General features: G+C 43.2%; 1 protein-coding gene across 1 annotated transcript in view; it reads right to left on the bottom strand.

Annotated features, from left to right (window-relative positions):
* LOC123967331 (G-protein coupled receptor 4-like) overlaps nt 1-15,126 on the bottom strand; it is a 16,883-nt gene extending 1,757 nt beyond the window's left edge. The window contains exons 1-2 of the mRNA XM_046043394.1: nt 15,030-15,126; nt 10,171-10,359 (exon numbers count right to left, since the gene is read on the bottom strand). Of these exons, the coding sequence (XP_045899350.1) occupies nt 10,171-10,344 (174 nt within the window). The 5' untranslated portion in view covers nt 10,345-10,359; nt 15,030-15,126. The remainder of the gene's footprint in view (nt 1-10,170; nt 10,360-15,029) is intronic.
* Between the last annotated feature and the right edge of the window lie 1,716 nt (nt 15,127-16,842).

Genomic DNA, 16,842 nt, shown 5'->3' on the forward strand with positions numbered 1-16,842 from the left:
AACAAGCAGTTGGAAACATGTTGTGAAGTCCACCTCCTCCCAAATCTGTCATCTTGCTCTGCCCAGCAGCTGCAGTCAGAGCCATTTCTGACTTTTTCATCCAACAGAAATCTCAGATATGACCCACTGGCCAATCAGTGCAGGAACAAGACTAAGGGCCAGATTTCCTGCAGCTTCTGCAGCAGTTTTTCAGCCACAGATATGAAGCGTTCTGGCTCAAACACATGAGCTGGATTTATCCAGACCGGAGTCGCAGTTTGAGGCTCATGTTTGTGTTTGCAAGGTGAGAATCTCTCCTCCTTGAATCAGCATTTCAGGGAAGATCGCACAACTAAGAACTGGAGACATGTTAACAGAGGTTCATTATGTTTTCACTGGACTTACTTAGAAACATAATAATAAGGTGCATTACATATAGGCTTACATTTAACAACAAACAGTTATTAAACTCTCTCTCTCTGCCTGGGACAAAGACAATGTTGCCAAAGTGTAATAATGAGATTTTAAAAAAGTACCATCCATAAAATGTTGTGGGGACAAATCTCTTTACACAGCTAGTTTGTGGGGACTTGTCTTCCTTATAGAAAAATAATCAAGTCCTGATGACAAATGATTAAATTTTATGGTGCAGAAATGGTTTAAGTTCAGCATAGGGTTGGGTTTATGTGAGCAGTGGTTATCGTTAGGGTGAGTCTCCAGGGATCAAAAGTGATGGAAATAGGACATTTTACATTAGAGCTTCCACCACACAGTGAGGATCAGTGTCAGTTGTCCTGCGAGCAAGGACTCATTCAAATGATCAAATACTATATATTATATAGTTAATACTATAATAATTATTTACAGGATTACAATAACAAAGTTATATACAGCAACATATATATAATCTGGTTATAACAGAAACAGGCAATCATTAAATTATTATGTTTTAATAAAGCAGATAAATTATAGAACTACCCATCAGGCTGACTGATATCAGTCTCCTGCTGCTGCCAGTTACTGTCATGATTAGGCTTTGCCACCTCCCCTTTCCTTTTGTTTCCTCTGTTTTTCCCTTCCCTGCTGTCTCTGTCAGTGTTTTGTCTGTCATGTCCTGTGTGTGTGGGCGTGTCTGGCTCTGGCTCGTCACCACCTGCAGCGTCAGTTCATCAGTTTACCTCCCTGGTATATTGCTCCGGCCAGCTCTCAGATCTCAAAACTTTGAAACAGATTTTAAACCTAGTTAAACAACCTGTTTCTTTGTCTACTCTAGTTGTTTCCAGTGTGTAAGATGCTGCCTGCCTACCTGCCTGCCTCTCAGTCTGCCCAGCACTGACTCCCAGGATGCCATAGTCAATCCCCACAGTATCTGGAGTCCTCCGTCCCATTCCCAATCGTCTGGTTATCTCTGTGCTCTTGGAAAATAAACCTGCCAGTGTTTTTGACATCTAGCCTGTGTCCGTTCTTGAATCCCTAGTGAAACCTAACAGCACGAACTGGCCAGTTATGGATTCAGCGGAAATGGCGCCAGATGCTCTGGAGAGTCAGTCAGCCCTCGCCAGCCAAGGAATCCTCCCCTTCACCGTGCTTCTCGACCAGTTGTTGCGACTGAGTCCTACGTTCAGGACCATGAGCCTTTTTCTGGGAAATTTTCACTGTGCCGTGGTTTCCTGCTTCATTGTGCCATGGTGTTCGCCCAACCAGACCTTTGCTTCAGATCCTGCTACGGTACATTACATCCTGGGTCTGTTAAGAGGGAGAGCACTAGCCTGGACTGAAGCAGTAAATGTTAATATTCCCATTATGACTCTGTTTTTGCTGCAGTTTAAGGCTATGCTCCAACAGGTTTTTGACCACCCTGATCACTGTGGTGATACATCTAAACAAGTGCTGAACTCCAGTAAGGAACTCCAGCAATGAAACAATACAGTGGCAGACTACTCAGTGGAGTTCAGAACTCTGGCTGCTGACGCTGGCTGGAATGATGCAGCAGTTCAGTATTCAGGAAGGGGCTTAATGCGAGGATTTAAGATGAGGTAGCTTCACGAGATGACCCTGCCAGTTTGAACTCTCTGATTTCTGTCTATGCGGCTCGACAACCGTCTGCGTAAGCGGCGCAGGGAGCGTGTAAACATGTCCACCTCCACTCCTCAGCCCCATTACACATTCACTGTTGCTTCCCCTGATATTCCAGCTACTTCCTCTGTGCCTGGCCAACATCAAGCTCCATACCTGAGCCCATGCAGTTGGATCCGGCCTGCCTATCCCTGGAGGAACGCTCCTGCCGAGGTAGCTCGGGTGAGTGCCTCTATTGTAGCGTCAAGGGTCATTTTGTTGCCTCATGACCTATTTAACCAAAAGGTCCAGTTCCTCAGTAGGTGTGGGCATACTAGGCCAGAACCCTAGTCTCACTAACAATCCTCTTCGTCTACAAATCCCTGCTACCTTGTGCACACCTCAGCTTTCTCTGCCACTCCAGGCCTTTATTGATTCCTGTACAGAGGGAAATTTTATTGATCAAGATTTGGCCATCCAGTCTGGGTTTCCTCTCGAGCCACTTCCAGAGCCCTGTAATGCCCTGGCCTTAGATGGCCATACCTAGACCTTGTCACCTGGTCTACTGAACCTCTCAAGGTGATACTGTCTGGTAATCACCATGAAAACATCTCATTTAAACTAATCTCAGCCCCTCAGACCCCTATCATTTTAGGGTTCCCTTGGCTTAAACTACATAAACCCTGTGTCGTTTGCGCTGCCTCCAGAATCCTGGGCTGGAGCCCTTATTGTCTGTCCATCTGTCTGCAATCTGCACTACCACCAGCAGAGTGCGTTCCCCACTCAACTCAGAGCCTCCCGACTTAACAAACATGCCCTCTGAGATCCTTCTGAATATCATGACCTGAAAGTCTTCATCAAGGATCTAGCGCTGTCCCTTCCGCCTCACAGACCATGTGATTTTGAAATTAAACTGCTCCAGACGCCCCACTTCCATCCAGCAGGCTCTACAACCTCTCTTGCCCTGAAAAAGAGCCCATGGAAATATAAATCAGAGACTCTCTGAAAGTGGTCTGATCCACCCCTCCGCTTCTCCCGTTGGTGCAGGCTTCTTTTTTGTGGCTAAGAAAGATAAGTCCCTCCGCCCCTGTATTGATTACCTCAGCCTCAACAATATTCTGCCACTAATACACCCAGCCTTTGAACCCCTGCAGAAGGCCACGTTCTTCTCTAAGCTGGATCTTCAAAACGCCTACCACCTGGTGTGAATAAAAGGATACGAATGGAAGACAGCTTTCAACATCCCTCTCGGCCACTTTGAGTGCCAGGCAATGCCTTTTGGGTTGACTAATACACCTGCTGTATTCAAAAACCTGGTTAATGACGTACTTTGTGACTTCCTGAATCGTTTCATCTTTGTTTACTTGAATGATATTTAGATTTTTTTCAGAGATCTCGTAGAGCACGTTTCCACGTCCACCAGGTTCTTCAGCGGCTGCTGGAGAAAAGGCTTTATGTCAAGACCGAGAAATGTAAATTTCACTCCAGTTCCGTAAGCTTTTTTGGCTATATCATCGAACGAGGGTAGATGCAGGCAGACCCAGGTGAAATCAAGGCAGTTGTGGAGTGTCTGGTCCCTGCCTCTCGTAAACAACTACAGCAGTTTTTGGGGTTCGCGAACTTTTACTGTAGATTCATCAAAGATGACAGTAAGGTTGCAGCCCCTTTAACCCAACTAACCTCCACCAAGTCACCTTGCTTCGGGTCTCCTGAAGCCCAGGCTGCTTTTGACAAATTAAAGTCCCTGTTCACATCTGCTCCATCCTAGTCCATCCAGATCCCTCCAAACAGTTTCATTGAGGATGACACATCACACAGTGGGGTGGGTGCCGTGTTATCTCAGCGTTCAGGCCCAGATCAGAAGATGCACCCCTGCGCCTTCTTCTCACGGCGACTAAACCCTGTGGAGAGGAATTATGATGTGGAGCATCAAACTCTTGGCGGTGAAATTGAAATTGGTATCAGAGTGGCAAAGAACAACCCCTTATTGGATGGACTGATCATAAAAACCTCGCTTACATTCAGACCGCCAAGAAGCTCAACTCTCGCCAAGCACGTTGGGCTTTGTTTTTTGGTTGATTTAAATTTCTCACTTACCTACAGACCAGGCTCTTTGTGTGTGTGTGTGTGTGTGTGTGTGTGTGTGGGGCGTTTCAGGAGTTTAAATCTAGTTGAAGTTTTGTGATCTGTTTCTAATGACCCGTTTCTTATTCTACTCTAGTTGTTTCCTGTGCATAAGATGCTGCCTGCCTGCCTGCCTCTCAGTCTGCCCAGCATTAACTCCTGGACACCATAGTCAATCCTTGCGGTATCTGGCATCCTCCGTCGCATTCCCAACTATCTGGTTATTAGGCCTATTGTTGTTATTATACATTCTCATTAACATTATTATAAATATCTGTACCACTATTACCTTTACTGTCTGCATTTCTATATGGATATTGTGTTGGTGCGTCCCCAGATGCAGATGGCTGCCCACCCTGAGCCATGGCTCTGCTCGAGGTTTCTGCCTCTTAAATTAATTTTTTCCTTTTCTGTCGTCTAGTGCTGTTCATGGTGGGACTAGTTGGTCTCTGTAAATATCATCACAGAGTACAGTCTAGACCTGCTCTAAATTAAAATCGCAATGAGATAACTGTTGTGAATTGGCGCTATATAAATAAAATTGAACAGAATTTTCACCAAAGAAAAAGATTTAATTTAAATAGGTGGTATTATGCTCATTTTTACGTTCAAAATCCTATTTAGAGGTTTTACCAGGACAGGTTTACATGGTTTAATTTTCAAAAAACACCATATTTCTTTCATACTGCACATTGCAGCAGCTTCTATTTTCACTCTGTGTAGAAGGCTTCGTTTTAGCTACGGAGTGATACATCTTGTCTCAATGATCTTTGCTGGGAGTTGCACATGCGCAATTCTTAGTAGCCAATCAGAAGTAGAGAAGGGCGGGTCAGTGAGAAGCAAACACGGCTTCGATTCAGCTGTACATGTGGCCAACCAGCTTGGCAACATCGACTGGTGCAAGAGTTTGAGTGGTGAGTCTGTAACAAATGTATCTTTCATCCATAAAGTTTTAACTTAGCTCTGTCGCTACATCACAGGAACAACTTTATGTCCACTGACTGCCTGGAGGGTAGCTAGTGTTTGGAAGGGAGAGGAGAGCTGTGTGCTGCAGCTCAGTGTTTTTCCGACGATGTTTTTGAGGGCGTGTCGGACTAGCCATTTGGCGAGCGTTATGAGGCGCATTTAGCTTTCATTCCTGTGTTGTCACAAGGAAGAAACGGAAGCGGCTGAACTACAAACAAGCTGTTTTCAGGCAGTTCAGAGCAGAGTTTTCTGTGGGAGACACAGAAAAGGTATATAACTCAATAAAGGAGAGGGAGTAAAGCCAAGTTAAACAGTTAAAAAGAAGTCAATACAGAGATGTGTTTCTCAGGTCCCACTGGCTGTTCTCAGGTCAGGACATGCGTTAATACATTTTGCTGCCATCATCTCACGTTTGGTGCAGTAAAGTCATTTGCACCTTTCTGAATAGAGAGTATATTGTGCACTATGTGCATGTGGTACTTACTTTAGTTTTGTGATGTGCGGAGATGTGTGGTATTGATGCAATACTGATGTTGAATATGTCTTTTAATATCTATACTGCAGGTAAAATAAGTATTGAAGACGTCACAATTTTACCCTGTAAACATATTTCTAAAGGTGCTGTTGATGTGAGTTCAGAAATTAAGTTATGTGTAATAATGTATTGAACAAAGCGAAGTATAAAACAAATGAAGATAGATAGAAGAAAATGCCTGGAAAGCCAAGACACCAGCTGAAATCTATAAGTATTTAGAAGGCAGTCCTGCCCCTCTCAGTGCAGATTAATTTCAGATGGTTCAGTCCCAATTGATGGCCTATTAAAAGGTGTGTCATTACCAAGGTGCCACATGAGGAACTTCTCATGATGGGTGAAAGCAAAGAGCTCTCGCAAGACCTTCACAGCCTTATTTTTGCAAAACATACTGATGGCACTGGTTACATAAGGATTTCTAAACTTCCAGTGAGCACTGTTGGGGCCATAATCCGGAAGTGGAAAGAACATCATTTCACCAGAAACTGGCCATGACCAGCTGCTCCTTGCAAGATTTCTGACAGAGGAGTGAAAAGAATTATCAGAAGAGTCCAAAAGCCAAGGAGACTTGTGGAGACCTTCAGAAAGACCTGGAACTGGCAGGTACAAATGTTCCAAAGAAAACAATAAGTAATGAAGCGAACCACCATGGCCTGTATACACACTCACCATGCAAGACTCCGTTACGGAATAAAAAGCACGTTGAAGCTTGTTTAAAGTTTGCTGCACATTTGGACAAGCCACACTTGTGGGCTCATAACTATACTGCTCCTCTGACGAGGGGGAGAAGGGAGGGACAGGCAACAAAGGAAATGGTCTGCCCACGACATCAGAGCTCGCAGCCGGGTACTGCCGGTGGAGCGTACATAATGTGAACAGCATCACACACTGCCCGGCAGATTTCTTCAGAAGAAGAATATCTGTACAGGGTGTGTATGTTTTCTGTCCACACAAAGCGTAACGTCTGCTCTCGTGGGCTTAGGAGGAATGTGTGAAGGGACCTCTGACTGTGAACAGAGAGTGTACTGCTTGTTGCTTATAGCTCAAGCTGCAGATTAGCCACCTGGCTAATGGCAGCTGGCTCACACAGTGTGGAGAATGTGTTTGATGTGGCTGATTAGACTTAGACAGACACAGACAGCGTTTGCTCAACAACTTCCAGAAAAGGAGCAACAAGATTACAACACAAAGCTTTTTCTGACCCATAGCTTACCAGTCATCTGCTCTGAGCGCAGAGGCAGCAGCAAGCAATCCGGATGCTAGATGTCAATAGCCGCGGCCAATGTGGAGCAATGTGAACACAAGGGGTCTGCCTGGTCGGCTGATCCAGCAGCAGACTGCATGTCGGCTACAGGTTAGTTTACCATTAGCTTAACGTTAGAATCCTGGTTGCCTAACGATCGCTTGCCTCGCCGTGGCAACATAGCAACGTCGATACCGGCATCGCCCGAGGTTGGAATAGGGAATCGGGGAGCGGCTTGGAGACTCCTGCTCTTCCGGTAACAGGTCGAGGGCTTTGTCCAGTGAAAGACCACCACACCTCCTTGTCCTTAACAGCGCTGCCTCTCTTTGGGGGAGAGAAGGGCGCAGAATGAGCACCGTGAGCCTAGGGTGAGTGCTCAGCCGGCGTACTCCGGTCCGAGGTGTGCCCCGCATGGAGGTCCTCCGGCAGGACGAAGCCTGTGTCACAGATGCCACACACCCGTACGGATGTAGTGGCGTCCCACCCCACTCGGGCCTACTTGCTGGAAGACATTGTTCTTCTTTTCTGACTGTAAATCTTCTGCTCTTTAGACAGTTCAGTGCTTGAGAAAAATGGGAGCCGAGGGTCAGGTCTCACGTTGTACTTATCCAAGGTGCGGACATGGGAGAGGCCCACGCAGTGGGTGGGTATAGACAACTTTTCTCAGTGCCGCACAGGTGCGCGTAGGGGTAAACCCAATAGTGATAGCCTTAAGAAGGCGAAGCCTATACGAAGTAGTAGTTAACACTGTCGATGTAGCTAACATTGGGCCACAGCTTCGTGTCATTTAGACACTCCATCAGAAGATATGGGTGAGGAATTGTTACGGTACTATACTATAGTATGTATAGTAAGCAAAACACCCAAATGCCACGCAATCATCAACATCAATGCACAAGTGACGAGCCCAATGCGTGCACGCACTGCGACACCCAATGCCCGGCAGCCCCCTGCGAATCCAGAGGTCGGGCAATAAGAAGAGAGAGAGAGCGAGTGGCAGAACACCAGCAGCAAGTCCCAGCCCGGCAGCAAACACGTCGCGCAGGTCACCGTGCACCCGCTAATAAAAGTCTGCTGTCCCCCCAACCGCCGTGCAACACCAGCCAAACCAGCAACGAGCCAAAATCAACCAGCTCAGCTGCATGCCACTACCAACCCACCCACCGGTCAAGGGCCGAGAACTCCAGGCACAAGCCCAGAATAAACCGGAGCACAGCTCTGCCCCTCACCCACACTGCACTTCCCGACAACTAACTTTATACTTCAGTATCCAGAGGGGTCCAACAACTGGCCGACAGAGAAATGGGGAAGCATGGATCCGAGGCCAACGAAGCTTGGAGGGACCAGTTTGCAAAACAGGGACGCAAACTGGTCCCTCCAAGCCAATGAGGAAATGCCTCCCCCGGACTCCCATGCACAAACTAAACGCCCAGCAGCCATTCAGAGACCCTGCCCAGTGAAAAAGCACAATGCATCAGATGCATCGACAATCGCTCTACAATCCCACCGCAGCCCTCCAAACCGCAACCGGATCAACCCGCACAGCGCCCAGAGACCCCCACCCCCAGTAGCCAGGGCACCGCACGACCCCCCCAAAGCGCAAAGGACCCCAGACCGCATGTCCCGGGGAAGCTGCACCCCGTTTATGTTAATGCATTTAAAGCAGGTATGACGTTTGATGCTGGTACTGATGAATGGCATATCAGAAATTTTAATTTCCTTACAGAATGTTTGTTCTATGTCCATCCATGAGTGGTCCAGGGGGCTCTGATTGATCCATTTTGAGAGATATATATTGTAGTCTACTGGACAGGAAGTAATGATATAAATTTGGCAGTTCTAAACCACCACAGTCTTTTGCTTTTTGCATAGTTTTGAAACTGATTTGTGGGTGTTTATTTTTCCACAAAACTTTTGAGATGTTTGAGTCCAGTGATTTGAACCAGACAGCAGAGGGTTTGGTCGGTTAAATTGAAAACAGGTAATTGATTTTAGGTAGGACCATCATTTTTATGGTGGAGACTCTTCCCATGAGTGATATAGGTAATGATGTCCACCGTACAAGGTCATCCTCTATTGATTTAAGTAAAGGCGTGTAGTTTAGCCATGTCAGTTCTGACACCCTGGAGGAAATATTGACACCCAGATATTTAATATTCCCAGACTTTAGCGGTGTGGTAGATATACTCTGGAAATCACACTTTACAGGTAAAACTATGGATTTACTCGAGTTAATGGAGTAGTCTGAGATGGATGAGAATTTATTATTTTAAGTGTGATTGTCTCAGAAAGAGAAGTTTGTGAGTTTAGGAGGAAAAGTACATCATCTGCATAAAGGCTTATTTTGTGGTGTATATTTTCTGTTTGAATTCCTTTAATATTATTATTTTGTCTGATAGCAGCTGCTAACGGTTCTATAAAAATAGTAAATAGCGAGGGAGAGAGTGTGCAACCCTGCCTGGTACCCCTCTGGAGACTAAAGCATGGAAAAGAATGATCATTTGTTTTGACAGAAGCTCTTGTTGAACTGTATAAGATTTTAATCCAATCTATGAAAGAGTTTCCGAATCCAAATTTATATAAAGTAGCGAATAGAAATTTCCAATTTACTCTGTCAAATGCTTTCTCTGCATCTAAAGAAACAACTGTAGTTTCCAGGTTATATAATAGTGGCACAGTCTATTACGTTAAGTAGCCTGCCCTTAATAAATCCTGTTTGGTCAGAGTGTATTATACCAGGAGTGACCTTCTCTAGCCTTCTTGCTAGGGTTTTGCAGATGATTTTAAGATCTGCGTTAATAAGTGATATTGGGCGATAACTGGTCGGGAGTGTGGGGTCTTTGTCTGGTTTAAGGAGCAGGCTGATATTAGCAGAGTTCATTGTTGGAGGCAACATGCAAGTACCCCTAATTTGCATAACCATCCTATAGAATGTGGGTGCAAGTATTTCCCAGAATTCCTTGTAGAATTCAGCCGGAAAACCATCTGGCCCAGGGACTTTATTATTCGGCATATATAAGAGAGCTTCCTGGAGTTCAGCCATTGAAACAGGTGAATCCAGAGCCCTCCAGAGAATCTTCCAATCAGCTTGATATACATTTTAATTCTGGAGTCAATAATTCCTGTCAGTTTATAAATCATTCCAAGCCTTTGTCATAGCCCCCTGACACCTAGCCCCCAAACCAGATCCAGATCCATTACAGACAGACGGACTGTAGGACAGACACACCACACAGACAGGAAATAAATAACTCTGTCAGAATGTACATACCATAGAATAAAGAGAATAGATGGCCACCAGGGTCAGAGGAAGGCTGATGGCAATGATTATGCATGTCACCACATCTGTGATGTCGAACTCGTTGTACTCTTTGTAGTTGGAGGTGATGTTCCTGTGATTATAGCTTTGGTCCTGTGAGGTGTTGTTAAAGTAGAAACCGTCCATTCTTCAGAGTGAAACCTGTTGTTTGAGAGATCAGGTTATTAAAGGGAGCAGGTTTTTAATATCTACCTAACATTGTTCAGTGACATCACTAAAGCTGTGAGGTGAAGTTCACACAAACACAGTGTACCTATAGTTTACCCACAATCATATCAAATCACAAACTGCTGTCTTTCACTTTCTATCATCATTCGTCAACATTTGTCACATTTAACATTTATTTAATCAAATAAGAAAAGAAGAACAAATATCTGTACGTGCTGATGTGAGGTCGTTACTGCAGCCACAGAACATCGTCCAGCTGTTTCAGTAATTAATGTTTAATGTTAATGCTCTTTGGTTTAGGACATCCTGCCTGTCTCCTGTACTCGATGCCCCGCTGCCCTCTGAGTTTGGATCAGGAGGTTTACATGATGATTAATCCACTTGACAGGGGACAGACTGTGCACTCTTCCTTGTTGGTGTTTGTTCTGACATTTATTTCTGGAACAAACACTTGATGCATATTGTTGGGATCACAGGGACCTCACAGAGGAAGCTGTTCATTTGTGATCATAACAGAACTTTTATCTTTTCGTCGATGAACACAGATCCCTGAACTCAGCTCTCAGCTACGATTGGCCGGGGACCTGTGACCTATGATGTCACCTCATTAATAAAAACTACAACACAGCGTCGGTGTCTTCTCTTCTCTGCTGGATGTGACGGCTGAAGCCGCCAACCTGACGGCGCAGCGTCCTCCCAGCGTGGCCCGCTTGGAGCAGAACATAAAGTCCCGCTATAGATTCCTGCCACCAGCTGAGTTAGCCAAGCTGCTAACTCTGAGGAGAACAGACGAAGGGCCAGACCCTCTCATCTGGACGATCCGAACACGACACAGCAAAAGACTGAACGGACCTGCCGGCTAACAACTAGCAAGACAACCCAATGTCTTCCTCTATGGATCGCTAACGTAACTGGGATTATACAGCAAGTGTTGGAACGTTAAAGCCTTTAGATCGCACAGCGGGAATTTGATTTCCATTGGATTCATGCTCTAGGAGGAGTTTGTTAAAATAATTAATATCATCAACACCAGTGATACACTTTCTATATCCTGATATATTAAAAACTGTTGGAAATTCAGCATCCTCAATGGTTTATCAATTAAACATCATATTCATCACTTGTTAATACATTTCATCTTAACCAACAAACATTACTCTATGGTCTCAACTGGCAGGAGGCTGACTTCCTGTTAGTCTTCAGAGGCACGCTCCTGTGGTTAGGCCACAAACTGCTGAGTGTCAGACTTTACATCACATCTTTAAGGTTAAAACCAAAAGTCGTCATCTATCGTTCTAAATATTTTGTCATAACAACACATTTCCAGAACAGTTTTAAAATTTCCAAACATTTCCAGAACATTTAAAAATCATGATCACCATCTACACTAAAGCCACACTTTGACTGATTCAACAGTGCATATAAGCAAATACACTCAAGGAATAAACTTTGATATAAACTGACTGAAAGATACTCTTCACTCTGACAAGAAGTATAAGAGTTAAAGTAAAAATACATTCTTTACTTACAAAACATCATGAGTACACAACATTATTATCATGGTGATGAAGCAATGAGTTTCAGCAGCTACACAGCAACATACGTTTATAAGGTGACTTTAGCAATGTGTTCAGCAATTTTACTTCAAGTAATCTTATCTTATGAGATGATTCCTTAAAGGGTAAAAACAAAGAAATAAAATGAAGAATAATCTGTAGATTTCTCTTGTTATATTTTCTGTCAAGTGAAAAACATTTAAAGACATTTCGCACCAATTCTATCAAATACTTTTTCATGTGCAAACTTTGTGATATAGACTCATCTTTGCAGTATATTTAAACATTAAATACAGAATTAAGGTTCATTTATTTTCTGTGGATCCACAACACCCTCTCTTTAAAACAAAGAACCTTTATAGTGAAGCGCTCACCCCCGGAGAGTGAAGGCAACATCCTCTTCTTTTCTTAAGCTTTACTCCAGGACAAGGCTCAGTCCCCCCTGCACAGGGCAGCAGCCTGCTTTTGCTGCTTTGTTACTCAGTTTCAAGACACCTCTAATATCTCAGAGACACTTTAGCTTCTTGTGCAAAGTTTGAGTTGTTGAGCTTGTTTCATGCTCGGGCCCTAATTAATTAATTAATTAATGTAAAATACTTTTTCATAATGTTATAATATCATCAAACTTTGTCATACTGGGATCAAACTATTTCTTTAACATTAAAGCAGGTTAGTCACATCAAACTACTTAAACTAAATAATTCTAAACCGGTTAATACCAGCTGAAAACAGAGTGTTCAGAACAGGAGGAAATCCGAGGTTTTTGCTCACAGGGATTTCTTTTAAATACTTTAACCTGTTTTTTTTTAAGCTTTGGCCATGTTTAACATGAACATCCAACATTATAACATTGTAGATAAGTCATAAAATGTGGAAAAGCATAAGCAGTCTCCTTTACATTATATTACATTTACAACACTATATTTGTCACATGTTAATACATTTCACACATTTTATAGAACTGATTTCATCACAACCAACAAACCCTATCTCTGATGGCAGGAGTCTCACTTCCTGTTAGTCTTCCATGGAAGGTTCCTGGTTAGGCCACAAACTGCTGTGTGTCAGACTTTCCATCATTCGTCATCTATTCTTCTAAATAGGGAACATCCTCTTCTTGCTGCTGTGCAAGTTTTCTTAAGCTTTACTCCAGGACAAGGCTCAGTCCCCCCTGCACAGGGCAGCAGCCTGCTTTTGCTGCTTTGTTACTCAGTTTCAAGACACCTCTAATATCTCAGAGACACTTTAGCTTCTTGTAGTTTAACTCAATAAAACAAACATGGCACCATCTACCAGCCAGTTACTGGTAAAATATGCAAATGTCTGCTAGATTTACTTCATCAGCAGCTAAAAACAATGGTAATCTACTGAGTGGTAGACTTTGAGCGTTTACTGGCTGGTGGACAAAACAGTTCATTTAGCACCCTGCCTGTGTACAGACAGGAGAACCAACTACTGTTTTTTCTCCAGCCACGCTGTCGGGCGCATACGAGTAGGAGCCATTATACATTCCCCCCCACTTTTCTCCGGCTATTTCGTAGTTGGCTCACAACCGAGGTGGTTTACTATGAGTGACTAGTGAATCAGTCACACTCTCCGCATCTGAATTAGCCTAAATAAAGGGTTGAAACGCGGACAAAAATCATGCAGCCTATAGAAAACATGCGACAGAAGGCAAAGCTGAGTTAAGGGAGAAAAAGAAGAGTTCGCTCCAAAGTGCCTCAATATTAGGCTACAGGCTTTTCTTTTGTGCTGCTGTTACTTATAGCCTACCTGAAGACAGTACTGAGGACGTCTGCAGCAGGGTGGGTAGTGACTTGTTACAAGTAGCCTAATGCAAATTTGCAAAATGACTAAATAAAGTAAAATAAGTCAGTACTCCAGTATTTTCTTTAGGCCAGTAATCTACATTTAATTTTGCTACGGTTTTCATTCCTTCATAACTTGGCCTGTCTGTAATCTGCATTCAGCGTCGTTAACCGGAATGAGCTCATCCAGGCTGTGCGCAGTTCTGCAGATCAGTCCTGGTCTCGTGTGAAATACTTTCACTTTCCATTTATGGCGTATTTAGTCTCTGCAGAGCAAACGTAGACTTCACACTGTAACATCTAAGTCTGATGATCACTGGATTGATTCTGATATATTATCTGTTTCCTGTTGTTGAAAAGAGCATCGCTTTCTTTTGATGGATATTCGCCTGTTTCTTTTCACATCAGTTACTATGTGTTTTATAGCGCTGTCCGACGGTGAGTCCATAAACAGAAGGTCGCCGGTGAAACTAATCTTGGCTTTCACTCAGCAGCTACCAGCTGTTATTTATTCAGGAAACAATCATTTTGAGATGCACAGAGAGAGCAAGAGAAAGTCTGGGTGGATAAAACAGTCCTGTTGGGCTTTACGCATGACGCACAGCTTCCTTGATGCAGGCTTACCTGCTTCAACAACGAGCTCCCGAGTTTCTGCCACAATAATTATCTGTGTTGTAAAGATTATTTAGATGCTTTAGGAATAATCAGATTGTATTGGCTGCCTGTGTTATTGCAAAGCAAGCGGCTTGGTTGGCTATATGTCCATAATAAAAGATACAGGCAACAATAGTGGCTGGGCAGCAAAGTGATCTGATCAATACGTTCATAGAGATTTAAAAAGGAAAATGAATGTTTTAAACAGAAATTGCTAAATTACAGTAATAAAGAAGCAAAGCAAACTGCATTCCCTTGAAAAATAACCATGGTGCACAGCAGATGAAATACATATTTAAATATATAGTAGATTGAATAATTGTACTTTTTCTTGAGTCAAGATTGTGAGTACTCTACCAGCCTAGTACTCTACTTTATGTTCAGATCCTCCACAGGACAGAGAGAGGCCCCTGATAACAAGCTAGTTTCCATATCAGGTTCTGGCCTACCTCAGTACCAGAAGTCTAACTCCAGACTTTCCTCGCCGTCCCCCGCTCCTCCCCCGTTTCTCATCAGGGAGTAGAGTATTCAAACACAACCTGGAACGAGTTCCTAAACTCCAGATCTAGAGAATAAGACCAGTGTGGCCCTCGGCTCAGTGTGTGGCAGTGTGGAAGAACCTTACCTTGCAGCAGGAGGAGGAGGAGAGGAAAAATAATCTTTGAGATTCTTTACTCAAAGTGTCTTTTATTAAAGTACAATCAGCAAAAAAGAAAAGAACAGCATCGACCGGAGTTCTGCTTTTTCAAAATACCAGAAACTGCAACTTACATACAGACACAGACAGGATGTGACAGAATATCTCTTGATCCATGTTTGCTGATTGGTTGATCTCTAATGTCCATGGAAATGAGTCACCTGTAAGAGGTCTGTTATTCATATCACACCAAACATGGTACACATGAACACAGAAAATATCCGCCCGCCTGTTTCTGCAAATGCAATTTCCTCACTTCTCTTAAAGTTATAAAATGTCAATGATAAAGGAAATACAGTAAATATTATATTAAAATGGTAAAATCATGTAGTTGAGCAGGCTAAACAGACGGAATTACTTAATTAAAGCAAGGTCAATCACATAAAACTGCTAAAATAAGTAATAGCAGTACTTTATACTGATACTGTTTGTCAAGTAAAGTACATTTAAAAATTGTTGGTAATTCAGCATCCTTAATCACTTATTATTTGTCATACTTGTTACATTCTTAAAACATCAAATACATTTCACACAGGTGCACATTTTAGACAGAGAAGATGGATGGTTTGAAAGAGGTGTCAAGGAAGCATCTACACCAGGGTGGAGAAGCCGTCATTGAACAGGGGAGGGGGTCTACGCCACCACTTATCCCCCACTTACAATGCTGTCCTTTCATCACTTCCCAGGAAACTCAACAAACGTAACCTATTGGCCTCAGGTGAAGATACCAACGATGGTCGTTCAGTCTTGGCCACAGGTAGTCTTAACGACCGTAACGACTGTCGTCACAGCAACCAGGAACACTAACGAACCAGCGGTATCGATGACCCGGGATAACAACCCCACTGAGGTTAAATAGCTGAGTTTCCCTGCCAGTCGGTCAGAACTGAAGAAGTCCTTTGGATGAGGGACGAAACGTCTTCCAGTATCTTCAACCAAGTCCAGTTGCCCTTCATTTTAACCCTCGTTGGATATTTCAACAATAGATTTTGTTATTTAGTTTTCAATTAGAGTTTGGTCCAAAATCAAATGTTTGGAGTGCTTTGAATAGGAAGTAGTGGTCTCCAGTATCAAATGCGTTATAGAAATCCTGAAATACAATCAGTGCGTCTGTGTTGATGTTATCAGAATAATAATAATAATAATCTTTATTTGTAGAGCACTTTTCAAAAACAAGTTACAAAGTGCTTTAAAAAGTGTAAAGACAATAATACAGAAACAATACAAAATAAAAGCATGAAAACATTGAAAAGACTAAAATACATGTTTAAGATAAATATAAAATTAGATATACAATATAAAATACAATAAAATAAAAGGGATAAAATAAAGTCAAATAAGATCGGGAAAGGCTCTCCTATAAAAGTATGTTTTAAGAAGGGACTTAAAAGAGTTCACTGACTCAGCCGACCTGATTTCCTCGGGCAGGCTGTTCCAGAGCCTCGGGGCCCTGACAGCAAACGCTCTGTCCCCTTTAGTTTTCAGTCGAGACTCTGGAACAGACAACAGACCTCTGCCCGAGGATCTCAAGGTACGTGCTGGTGTGTATGGGACTAAAAGGTCAGAAATATAACAAGGCGAGAGGCCATGAAGAGCTTTAAAAGTGATCAATAGAATTTTAAAGTCAATTCTAAAACATACTGGGAGCCAGTGTAATGAAGCTAAAATAGGAGTAATGTGGTCATATTTCTTTGTTCTGGTTAAAAGCCTGGCAGCTGAGTTCTGGACAGTCTGGAGTCGA

This window comes from Micropterus dolomieu, unplaced genomic scaffold (assembly GCF_021292245.1).
Source record: "Micropterus dolomieu isolate WLL.071019.BEF.003 ecotype Adirondacks unplaced genomic scaffold, ASM2129224v1 scaffold_282, whole genome shotgun sequence".
In the NCBI taxonomy this organism is placed as follows: Eukaryota; Metazoa; Chordata; class Actinopteri; order Centrarchiformes; family Centrarchidae; genus Micropterus; species Micropterus dolomieu.